Raw genomic sequence first — 13027 nt, 5'->3', positions numbered from 1 at the left:
AAGGTAAGTTTTATGTTAATTTGGACATAAAATCTTTATTTTTCTTGAAATAAAATTTATACATTTGAAAATTACCTAAAAATTACGATAAATCGCAATAATTGACTATTTAAAATATATATATAAAAGAAAATTGTCATTTTGGGAAGCGAAATACGTCACATAAATTGAGTTCAGTTCAGTTGAACATGTACCTATAATGGTAGATCCGATCCGGTAGATGAGAGGATGTATGCAGATATGTGCGACTCGAGTAAAATGGCTTGATACCAAGGTATATTTTAACGGAGTAGTAATTACATGTTTATGCTCTGTGTGCTGTTTTGATATTGATTGATGTTTATTGGTTTTGCTTGATGATTAATATGCAATTTGTTGTCAATTTGAAGTTGTAACGTTTAACTTTCGCATATATTGATTGATCGCAATGAATGTGTCATTATTCATGATTATGTGTAGTTTATTTTACGATTGTTGCCACTTTACTGCTGTTAATTTCTCTCAAGCCTGTTTTGATTTTCTCGTTTAGTTGCTTTGTATCTTACTAGTGTATTGTCATATTTTTCTTGCAAGTGTCTACCAGAAACTTCTAAAAAGATAGGGGTAAGGTCTGTGTACATCCTACCCTCTCCACCCTGCGATTATACTGGGTATGTTGTTGTTGTATTATTGTTTTGGAAAAGCACTGTAATGACCCTTTTATGTGATTATGATTTATATGTGAAGCTTCATTTGGGTGATTTGTTGATAATTTTGGTGCGCACACACTTACACATCATTGCTATTGTTTTCGTTTCTGTATTTCCTTTTTTTTTTCAAACTGTTTGAAAATGCTTTGTTTAAATTGAGCTTCTACCGGGAACAATCCTCTCTCCTATCTTTATGAACGAGGTAGGGGTAAAATCTGCGTATACTTTATTCTCTTTAGATCCCACTTATGTTGTTGTTGTATACGCTTGCACATCATTGTTATTGTTGTCATTTATGTATTCCCCTTTTCAAATTGTCTGAAAATATTTTATTTTAATCGAGTTTCTATTGAAAACAACCTCTTTATATCATGAGGTAGAGTTAAGGACTGCGCATTCGCTATCCTTCACATACCTCGCTTGTGAAATTACACTGAATATGTTGTTATATTATACTCTTGCACATTATATATCAATATGTGATGTGTGTAGTAGGTTGAATTTACGTGCTTGTGTAGTATTTGTTTGCATTTTCAGAAATAGCCTCTCTAACTCCTCGAGTTAGGGGTAAGTCTAGTATTTGTTTGCATTTTCAGAAATAGCCTCTCTAACTCCTCGAGTTAGGGGTAAGTCTGTGTTCACACTCTTGCTCTCCCCAGACTCCGCTTATGGGACGGAACTACACCGAATTTGTTGTTGTAGTAGTATCTGTTTGCAGTAATCACTTTGAACCGACTGATTGTTAATCTTGAATCTACTTTTGTGATTGTTCAGGTTGAGAGTCATCAAAGTTGCTGAAGTTGTATGTAGGATTTTCTCAGCTTGATAGAGTTACAAGGTAGAAAGCCCTTTTTTCCCAGTTAACTCGTGTAGCTTCGTTTTTAATGAGATTTAAATACGTTACGATACCATTTAGCAGGTGCATGCACATGTTTATTTTTGAGTAATCAAAGAACAGAAAATATTACAATTTTGTCTAGTTCAGGCTCTGTGTAACACTATATGGTGTTGTAGCTACCTGAAGAAAGATACTGGGGCTCTGTAAGTCTGATATACTGGTGTCAATATATAGGTCTGATTTTCCTCCTGGTGTCAATTTGGGTTTCTTTCCCTTGACTTGAAAGAGAAAGGAACGTAAATTGCTGAATTCAAGCGAAGTAAATGGGAATAAACCTATTGAATAATTCAATAAATTGTTGCTAACTAAAGAAAACTCCATAACTCTTGCCTACAAAAAATATTTATCATCTCATTTACAAGTCAACCAGATAGATATCTATCTTCTTACCATCTGGTTTTGAACTGCATGATATTGAATATTGTTAGCTTGTTTGACTTTGGCATGAGTACCTGGCTAGCCATATTTAGGAGGCTACTCCTTTGTCTTCATTTGTTTTTCCATTAGTCTTTAACTTGCTGGCTGGAAAGTGAAACCTTGCCAATAGTGGTCGAGGTGCTCGTGTCTTCTGATCAAATCCTCGCACACAAACAAACCCTGGAAAAATACAGTAGCTATTCATCAGATAAAACAAAAAGGTTTTGCATCAGGGGACATCAAATTCTTCCTCTTAGTTCAGAGCTTCTGAACTGATCAATACTCTTTTTTCATAGCTAAATTTTACCGTTTGTTCAAACGCTTGTGGAACGAAATATTAACTGGTATATATGTTTGTAATTGTCAAAAATGGTGCATTTTTACTATTATTACTTTTTATTTAATAACCGTGGTGTTCGGGCCAACTTTTGCGCACCTCGACTAATTCCACGGGATACTTGCCACCTCCCACCAACAAGATAACTCTGTCCACCAAGGCTAGAACAGACCAGAAGAAATCATCCGGTACTTGTCTCTGTTCTGAGACCTCAAAGTGCTCAAGCCACTTCATTGAACTACTAGGCCACGGCATTTTTACTATTATTGTATGCTCTTAGTACTTACCCCAGACCTTTTTTGTAACATATGTTCAAAACCAATGTCTTTTTTCAAATAGATCTTACGTGGTGAATTTATTTGAAAGGAGTCCTAAGAATGCATGTTGTGCAAAGGGAGTCTCAAACTTCAATTGAAAAGATAAATTTGAAAACAAAATTCTTGTTCATAGAGTGTAAAGAAGCCATTTTTGCATGAAAATCAATCATCATATGAATTAGACAAAGAATAGAACAACATACACTGTCAGTGAAGACTACCGCAGTCCTAAGCTAAAAGTACAACTATTGTATATTCTAGCCCCGAGAAGTAGGGACTCTTTTATTTTCTTTCTTAGGGATTAGATTGGTGAAGGTTGGGGCTGGCGGACTCAATGTTGTGAGAGGTAGAAGGCAAACAGAAAATAAACAGGATTCTCAACAAAGGTGAGCGTGTTGATCCTTGTCCCCTAAGTTTTAGGTTTGCTTCTGGCGCTGAGTGATTATATAATCCTAGTTTCCTAGGTTTCTGGTGCTTCTTTTCATTTTAAATTCTGACAATGGCATGCCAAATTTTAAACAGAATAGCTGTGATCCATTTTTTCTGTGTTTAACAGTATGACATCTCAACATAAAGCTAGTTTAACCCACGTGATTTTCAGGGATTTACTTTGTTGAAATAGATAAGAAGCAAGTTTTTCACTGCTAAAAACTGAAGGATTTTCATTCTCAAAAGATAAAAAATGAAGGATTTTCCATTACATACCTCTCCAAAAGCAGTGTTGGATACTTTCTGTGTTTAGGCCTGATGAACATAACAGAATTCAATGTTATTTTACTCCCAAAACTTTCTAAATGAGGTTTCATCAGTTTAGTGATTCTTTCACCTTTGAATATCGTGGGTATTGAGGTTCCAAAGTAGACAGTCCGTCGTGGGAGATTCCACAGCCAATCCCTTGGGACATTGATTGGATTAAGGCTGGAATCATGGTCAGCGAACACCTGAAAAGTAATTTCTACCAATGAAAACCACAATATTTGACGTGAAAGCTAGTCTTTGACGTGTGAAACTGTAAATGAACTAAAAGTTGGTTATATTCACCTCATTGACCTGAAAGTATGTACCATTGAGTGGAAAGCTTCCTCTCGTAGCTGTTCGACATGGTATCTATTGACAAGAACAATGATTAAGCAAACCGTATGTATCTTTTTGGCCGTTTATTCATATGAATGACCACTTTTGGAGTCTCTAAAGATTTTCTTACCAGAATAGTCCCTCTTACTATTTGAGAATGTGCTTCACGTATACTGTTGCATGAGGAACAAGTCTCATTTTCACATAGTTTGCCAGATTCTTGAGAGTTGCACTGAGTTTCTGGAGGTTGCATAGAATTTGCTGTTTCACCTGATATGAATTTGATACAAGCGGTAAAACAGTCAGTGCTGAAATGGGGATACGAAAGAACACTGAGATTTTCTACCCTATATTTACCAATGCGATAGTTATATCAATAGTTCCTCAAGCATGGCCTAGCTAATTCATTTATTTCCAAGTTACTAGAGATATAGTGGTAGGAAGCCTTCCAAAAAACAAAAAAATTTCTTCCATATGCATTACAGTTCTTGTGATCGTACCTGGTGTCCAAATAGCAAGAAGATAGGAAGAAGGATCATCTGGTTCTCTTTTGTCCATCTGCAAAATAAAACATGCAATTCTTTGGAGGATTAGTTTTTATATCTGCTTGATTGCTGTTTTATGTTGGACATAAAACTATACGGTATCACTAACCCCTTCCAAAAGAGGATGAGAATCTGGAAGTTCATAGCTGTAGGTGGAAAAACAATTGATAGTTAGTATAAAAGTTCCTTAAATATTGTATTACCTTGAAAAGTACAGTCTATCCTTGACAGTTGGGTGCTTTTTTGGCAACATAATTCTATTTTTATGATGTAAAATCAAGATTACTTACACTTGATGTTCAGTTCTGAGCCGGCTAACATTCTTAAGTTTAGGCGTGGGAATTGATGCAGCTTCTGAAGTTAAGGCTACCAAGGCATTCGACATTTCTACCTGATGAAGCTGCATGTTTTTCTCCACATACTTCTTTACATTCTGAGTGAACTCTGTCATATTCAATTCAATCATAGGAATTTCATTAGGGTCTTCAAAGTCCTCTATGTCGATTTCTGGTGCTTGTATTTGCTCTTGCTCAGGCGTGGTAGGAACTTCAACAATGGGCTCTGGTGTTGCTGGCACTTCAATAATAGGAGCTGAATCGATCAATTTCTGATGCTCAAATGGTTGTTGATTACCCGGAGGTAATGGCAGAGGCAGGTGAGTAAAGTTTTCCCTTGGATTGTCATTAGCAGCTTTGTCTTCTGTTGCCTGCACAATGCTTTTCTCTTCCGGTGCAGGAAGGGCAAGCCTTGCACTGAATAAGGCATCTTTATAAGGCCCAGTTTATGAAGTACAATGTATCTAAATATTTAAACAGATAAAATAGCATTTGAGTCTTATTTTCTCAGTTAATGTGCTTGCAGTATGGATATCACCAATAAGCTGGTTAACTTAAGAAGCTATCTCAGAAATGGGTGCATCTAAATTTTTCATGAAATTTTTTTATCAGTGACTGAAATTTAGTTCTCTGTAACATGTCATGGTTATATTTTATATATTGGTGGGTTAGCTTGAAACAGACAAGCGATTCACTGCCATATAGTAAATTTTTCATACCAAAAACATAGTAGAACTATGGTCCTTTGGGTTTGAGTAGAATAATTTATGTAAACAAGATAATTGGACAAACTAGACAGAAGTATTTTAGCTGCAGAAAGTATAAATAGTAATATGCTAACCTTGCAAATGCACTTGCAAAGTGTCTGCATTCTCCTCTCAGAGGGCATGCATTGCAATTGGGTTTGCTTTTTGTGCAGAAGACCTACAAGAGGTGTGAGAGTGGCTTTAGCCTTTGATTGCAGATATCTACTACTTCTAGGAGATATCATCTAATAGTATTGACATACCTTCCCAAAGGTGATCATATGATAATGTAACTCATATCTGAAAGTAAGATCTTAAATTAATGAACCATTACTGATTGGAAGAAAAGAAAATGGTTTCTAAGCAATCTTAGTACAAGTAAACAATACTTTATCATTTGATATTATCAAAACGATTGTTACTGGATTACTTACTTTTAGTTACAACTCAGAGCGTAGATGCTACTTACAATGTTTTTTGGTCAAGCTTGCAGAGACGTGGCCAGAGGTACTGCTGAATTGACTCCAGTATTGGGTACCTGTAGGAATACCACAGAGTTAGCCTTGCACTATGTACACAATTAGAGATTTAGAGCTAGGAGTACCCACAGTTCCAGAAGATGCAACTGTAGTGACTCAGGCAACGGCTGCAGGGGCACCCATCCTAGTCTGACAGCTATACGCCCTACATTTACGTCAACCTTGTTGCAGAACACAGATATTAGTGTGATTGAATGGTTATTTCTCATAAATTTAACTCTTCCAAAATTGGTTTTAGGTCTTACAGGGAAAGCAAGGTGGTGAAGTGTTAAAAGTCTCACACACTCCACGCTCTTTAGACCCAAGCCCCTTATGCTCAGTAGATACTCTCTGAAACCAGACATTTGAAATTTGTTATAGTTTATACAAGAGGGATTATTTGGAATAATTGCTGGCTTACTTTGCTTTGTCTGGTGGAACATCTCTCAGCCATTCAAGATCAATGCTTCCATGGTCACTGACAATCCGGTCAAGAAAAGCCTGCAACAGCAAGTTTATTTTTTTCAATAGAGCAATCGTGAGGATTTCAGGCAAAATAAATACCGTAGATGTATATGTTCTATAATATGCAAGGGAAGGTTGTGTACAATAGATCCAAGGTGGTTCGGCCCTCATGCGGACCCACACATAGCAGAAGCTTATTACAATGGGCGGGCTTACAGATGTTCTCTGGTCCTCAGATATTGCGAGAAAAAGTAATGCAATGCAATGCTCATGTGCATACCTTGATTCTCTCTGCCAGCTTGTTGTTCATTCCTCGTTCTCTAATTGTGTGGGCTACTTCATTGACATTTGCACGCCTCACTGCTTCATAGTCCAGTGAATCCATTGTGTTTTTTGTCCTTTCTCTTTTCTTGCCGTTTGCCTGGGCTTGTAACCGTAAGCTGTCCCAATCAATGTTCTCTTTTTCCTTCCCAGGCCGTCCGCTTTTTGCTTTAGAGGGATTGTCATTTACTTTGTCTACTTTGCTAGAAACATGACTACTGTCATTTTTCAAGTTTGACTCCAAAACTCTTTGCTCAGACTTACATGAATCAAAAACTACGCTGGCCCTTTCTGTGACATCTGCAATGGTTTCTGAAAAGGCTGTGGCTTCTGTAACTTGCTGGACACTACAATTGCTATCTTCAGTTTGAAATTGTAGGTCAACATTGACTTCTGCATCATTAACTGTCTCTATGTCCAACTTATTTTGAGGGTTCATTGCATAGAGTGCTGAATGTACAGATTCTGCCGACAGTCCACTTAGTTTCGGTGCACTAAGTTCTTTGCCAAGTAATGGAAAGTTTTCACCTTCTTGTGAATGTTCAGTGCACCTGGTTCCTTGTGCTCCTGAAGTTCCTGCCATATGTAATAGCTTCAAAAAAGAAGTGGAGCTGCAAAAGTTGCTCGAGTCAGTCCCTTCTGAAGATTGAATAACTGCTGAGTTCTCAGAAGAAACTACGGAACTCGGGGAAGAAGGCAAATCATTCAATTCTTTTCGATCTTGGAAACCCATAACTGTTGATTCATGATACAGATCTGAGCCTTCTCTAGAAGAATCTGATTGCAGGATTACAGAACATTCTGCTGACTTAATGCATTGGGTGCTATTAGCACTTGATTCAGAGCCATTGACAGCTGCTTTTTCTTCACTTGAATCTGTGTTGTAGACTCCTGAAGAATCCTGACAACCGGTTGATCGGTTTGGTTGATCTTCATACCATCTGATAGAAACATTGGGCTTTGTTGCACACTCTTCGGGTTCTTCAATTATAATACCCGTGTTTCCTTCATGCTTCTGATTACTGTCTGTCTTCAGAGGAAAGTGAGCAGCGAGTGACATGAATGCAGAACTGTAAAGAGGATAAAGTAAGTAGAACTGTAAAGAGGATAAAGTAAGTAGTTTTAGGGACAAAAGTGGGCTAAGAAATTTGTTGGCACTCCATCTTTGAATGTTTAGGAATGTGCTGGAAGACGGAAAAATCCAAAACTGTAGAAGTTCATAGTTTCAGCTAACCTAGAAAGGTGATCTGAAACATTCTGTGTAAGATATACCCCAACAACGGAGTCCACAACAGATCCCTTCCAAGGTGAGAAGCGCCGGTCTCCTGACTCGCCAAAAGAAAAAAAGATAAAATAAAATCTAGAGAAATTACAGCCCAAGTTTACAAAATATGTAGTGTGTATAGGTAGTGTATACTTTCTTCGAATATAAATACAATATACATATCTATACATGTAATATACATATCTATACATATACACAACATGTAGATACCATATACAACCGACTGTATATAGAGTGATACTTCAGCCATGTTTGATAACCTATCCCTAAAATTCATGGTTTTACAATGGAGTAAACAGGTCACTTACATTCATTTTTCTTTTAATATGGCATGTTGAAACTCCAAAAGTATTCCTATGGAAAAAATAGTAAGGGTACATGGAATCTTGGTGTGCAAGATAAACATTTAGTTGATACCTCTACTTTTCAATTGTTTCTATTACCAGATAGTGAGTCATAGGTTGAAGATACTAGCATAGCCATCTTATCTTATTTAAACTAGCAATATTTACTTCTAGCTAGGTTTGCGTTAGCCACTAGGAAAGGTCGAAGACTTTGCACAATTACCTTGGACAAGACGCATGCGTGCAATAAATGAGTCTGCTCTACTATTAAACACTCTACGTTCTTCATCCCACCATTTTGCCTTTTCTTCGTCTGTTCCATCAATTCCTTCACTGTTTATATCTTGCAGCAAAAGCTTCCATACCCTATCAGTCTCATCGTCAATATCAACTTTTGCACGCGGTTTGCGTTTCCTAACTAATGAACCTCCAAAAGGGACAATACTTCCATCTCTTTGATAAAGAACAAGGGCACTCTCCCTTTGTAACTTGGTGCGGTAGTTGATGATTCCATATTGACCTTGATTTTGGCTGCCTTCTCTATTTAAATCAAGATGCCGCAAGCGTTCTGCAATTTCATTGATTGGAGACATGCCTCTCCATGTTAAAGCTGGCAGAGAACCTGCATTCAATGTTGTTAGCAAGTAAAGAGTTATGATTTTATTGATAGTTTTAAGTATATGCCTTTAAGTACCCCTTGCATTTTTTCTGAAATGTTGATGGGTATGCATGTCGAAAGCTGCAGAGCTGACAAGGATGCTCTTGTTTGACCGCCTTTTTGTCTTCATTGCTGTTGGGGCATCTGCAATTGGAGCTCCCATGCATGCACTGGACAGATTTGAAGTTTTATATCTTTCTCCAATTCCATATTTTGTTGCTTCTTTGGATGTAGATGTTGGAAATTGTTTGTAAATTTCATGTAGAGAAGCAAATTCTTGTACTTGAGCTGCGCCGTTTGATCTCCTCCTTAACCTCTCTGCTTCGACAAATGCTGGCATAACATTGGAATACCACATTCCATTAATGCCTATATTGGTTGCAGAATTGTTGCTAGGGGAACCACGGAAATTGCACTGAGAGGAAGGCACATAGTTAGTTTCCCCAGTAAAGAGCTTAATGTAAGATGATGTTGAGCTGTGGCCCTTTTCTGGTCTCTTTTTCTTGTAAATAGCAGGAAAATGCATGCCTACATTACTATAAACATCAGGTTTATTTGCTGGAAGGATTGGTTGATAAGCCTGCATAGAATTGAAATATGCTCCTCTGGCATTTATGCCGTATAATTGTGCTTCATCAGATCTACATGAGTGCTGTCTTTTCAAGCCTTTCCCATGTGGCAAGCATGCACTGCTGCTGCAGTTGGAACAATTTGGTCTCTGTGGTGTCATTTGTAGTATGCGTGCCTGTTTATCATAAGTTAAATCTGAACAAATGATTCTGCTATTTCCACTTGTGCTTTCATTTTGAGTACCAACCATGACTTTGTCATGATTCCAGCCAACCTTGTCCGGAGTGGGAGGACCAGGGTACTGCGTTCTAGGCAGAGACAAGTAATTTCTCACCTCCTGGTTCAGGGTGCAGGTGATGTTATAAGTTATGCCCACCTTTGTCTCTTCACTTGTTGCTTCTTTACCTTGTCCAAGCTGTACAGACTCTGCAGATTGTGCAGTTGACCCTGAATTATTTGCATGCAAATCCAACGTTGATTGACTGTACTCATCACTTGCTAAGCTGTCGAATTCAGAAATCAACGATCTCTTGCGGGATTTTCTAGAAAGAGAAAGTTCTGTAGGATCAGTTGTTCCGCTGCTTCCCTCTCCAGAGGGTTTTCCTGTGCTCTTGTTAGCTTGATTTCTTCTAACATTCCTCTTTGCTGTTGGAGTTTCTTCGGAACTAGGAGGCTTTCCCTCGTGACAAATTGTATTGTTTGCCTCTTCTGCAGGAGTGGCTGTAGGTCTGCCAATTGTTCCACTGCTTCCATCTTCAGAGGGTTTTTCTGTGCTCTTGTTCACTTGATTTCTTCTGACATACTTCCTTTTTGCTGTTGGATTTTTTTGGGAACTAGGTGGCTTTCCCTCGTGACAAATTGTATGGTTTACCTCCTCTGCAGAAGTGGCTGCAGGCCCGCCAATCTTGTTTCTTCGGACATACTTCCTCTTTTCTTTTTTTGTCTCTTCTGAACCAGGTTGCTTTGGTGTTCTTGGTTTTGGAGTCCTTTTAGGTTTGCCTTCTACAACCACTTTGGGCCTGTGCTTTCTTCTTCTTGGTTTTTGCTCTGGTGTATTATTCAGTTCACTATCCTGTTTGCCTTCCTTCTCTGGCTTGTGATACTCCTGCAATTGTGATTGATTCAGGATCAGCTCTGACTGATCTTTATTCTGTTGGAGTTCATTTGCTTCAGCTCTCTTTATTGTATCCTCATTCGGCTGTCCAACTCTTGCTGCTGTTGTCACATTATTATCTAGGTTTGATGCATTAGATGCTTGCCCTTTACTCTTGATCAGACTTGGTGTTACTGGTTCGAACTGGAAAGGGATGTTTCCGCTCAAGGCTGCATCCGTCATTCTTGATGGTGTATTCAAGTTGAAAGGGAAGCTGGAAAAAATAGAGCTTTCACCTGCATGATGAATTCACTTATGTAGTTTATCAAGGTAATAATCCCAAACTGAAGAAACAAACTTCTTATGATTTTGACATGTCTGCAAAACCATGATACTGTTTGACGCTTAGCCAAATTGTTTTTCATGGAAATGAAACTGAAACACAATATGTTGAAGCGCGTGCTACATGTCGAATATGCAATTACTTGTAGATAACAATAGGAACAGAAGAACACTCAATCACAGAGAAAACACTGTATAACTGATCTTGTATGTGATCCCTTTTGTTTCCACTCTGATTTTGTTCTAGGATACACTATTTTTAATCCAAATTGTAACTTCATTGAGTATTCACAGGGTTGTTCTACTCGACACGAGCAATCCGTGCATGCTGTGCATTCAAATTGTTAGTAGATGTAAGTTTCAAATTACCAAAGAATGACACTAAACTTGTTATATTTCATTGTCAAACAGTTTGCAGGTTTACAATGCATGAAGACACTGTTGCGTAGTTGTGTCAATGAGGCAGGTAAAAGAAACTCTTGACATATACATGAATTGCAGTTATCGTTATCGTTATCTGAAGTCCTCCAAGCAGTAGGATCATTACAATTAATAATGACGAATGAATCAACAAATACTTCATTTGTCTACCTGCATTCTCAGAATTCAGGAATGGGTTGAAAGAACTCTTCACTCTATTCGCTGTTTCATCTGCTGGCGTGGTGCCACCAGCCTGTGCCATCATCAACAGATCTCCAAAAGACACATTGCTCCACATGTCTACATTATCACTAGGGAAGTTATTGTACATATTTATTCCACCTCCATCCATTTTGGACTTTGCTCCCACTGCTGCTTCCGAGGTAATGAAGCACTGATCTACTGTCACTGAACTTGTTGAACCACAGTATGCTGCCGCATTCTGTGCTTCCCCGGTGGCGCCAGCCGTATGTCCCAGTGCTTGTTTTCTTTGCAAATCTGACCAATCCACTTGACCTTGCTGATTTTCCTGCCTGTCACTGCAAATTGGTGGAGATTTCACAAATCCTGGATTCCCCGGTGTTGCTGGGATCCATGAGTCCATTCTGCAGCTCTGGAAACTGGTAAAAACCCAATCTTTTTCCCCTTTTTATTTATTCAATTTGACAGAAAAAATTTCTTATGAGAAAACTCAATCATTTCCAGCATAGAAAAAGATGCAGGACTTGGATAAGTTTATTAATTCTACGGTACCAATTTTATTTTACCAAATTATCCTGCAAAAAAAAAAAAACAATCAAAGATGAAATGACCCAGATTGAAAAAAAATTAAAAAATCATAGGAACAAGATAAACATAACATCATAAAATTCTACAAAAAAACATACTAATTGATTAGCACTTGCATTCAAATTTGTGAATTTACATCAAATGATTCGTTTTATAACAGATCCCCAAAGACCAAAACCAGAATGTAGATTCAACAACAAATCAAGAAATCTCATTTTCTTCTTGTCAAATTCAAGAAATGATTAGCAAAAATTCAGTCTTGATCAGTGAAAATTTCATCCAACCGACAGAAACAATAAAATCTGACCTCAAAAATCCAATTTTGTCCTTCAATTTCATGATGTCTAGAATAAAAAAAATTGCATATATAACTGGTCGAAGAAGTGTAGAAAACTCAGCTGAATTTTACTCACCTGAAAAATGGATCTTTGATGGGAGATCTCATAGAATGGAAGAGAGATATACTGTTTAACTATGGTTAGAAAAACTAGGAAAGAAGCTAAACTGAAACTCAGAAAGGCATTATACATGGACTGATATAAAGTCATTGAACCGATAAAACTTTTTTTTCTCGGCAAATTGTTAAAAAACCATGCTCCCTCCTTTTCTAAATACTTGTCATCTTTAAAAAGCATATTACTCCCTCCGTTTTTAAATACTCGTCATTTTTATATAAATAGATAGTTTAATAAAATTATTTGAACTCTTCAAAAATATCATTAAATGTATGTTAGATCCTTTAAAAGTAACATAATTTTAAAAAATCTAATATAAATACGATAATATTTTTAGAAAATTCGAACAACTTAGATCCACAATACCTATCATCTTTATTCTTAGTATAATCTAGGAAAAAAATATTAA

The 13027-nt window shown here is 37.4% G+C and overlaps 1 protein-coding gene across 1 annotated transcript; it reads right to left on the bottom strand.

Moving 5' to 3' along the window:
• Positions 1-1847: 1847 nt before the first annotated feature.
• LOC107843637 (DNA glycosylase/AP lyase ROS1) lies at positions 1848-12820 on the bottom strand. Its single transcript, XM_016687980.2, has 20 exons — positions 12577-12820; positions 11546-12150; positions 8986-10908; positions 8515-8913; positions 7897-7987; positions 6622-7732; positions 6298-6377; positions 6143-6227; positions 5967-6058; positions 5828-5896; positions 5622-5658; positions 5454-5536; positions 4568-5029; positions 4387-4423; positions 4233-4290; positions 3863-4002; positions 3700-3765; positions 3485-3599; positions 3364-3402; positions 1848-2184 (listed from the first exon to the last, which is right to left on the bottom strand). Exons 2-20 carry the CDS (start codon positions 11976-11978, stop codon positions 2054-2056), a joined length of 5451 nt encoding a protein of 1816 aa, XP_016543466.1. The 5' UTR covers positions 11979-12150; positions 12577-12820; the 3' UTR covers positions 1848-2053.
• Between the last annotated feature and the right edge of the window lie 207 nt (positions 12821-13027).

Source organism: Capsicum annuum, chromosome 10, assembly GCF_002878395.1.
Source record: "Capsicum annuum cultivar UCD-10X-F1 chromosome 10, UCD10Xv1.1, whole genome shotgun sequence".
Lineage (NCBI taxonomy): Eukaryota > Viridiplantae > Streptophyta > Magnoliopsida > Solanales > Solanaceae > Capsicum > Capsicum annuum.
The sequence above is the reverse complement of the archived record's forward strand: the minus strand, read 5'-3'. Positions and strand labels throughout refer to the sequence as shown.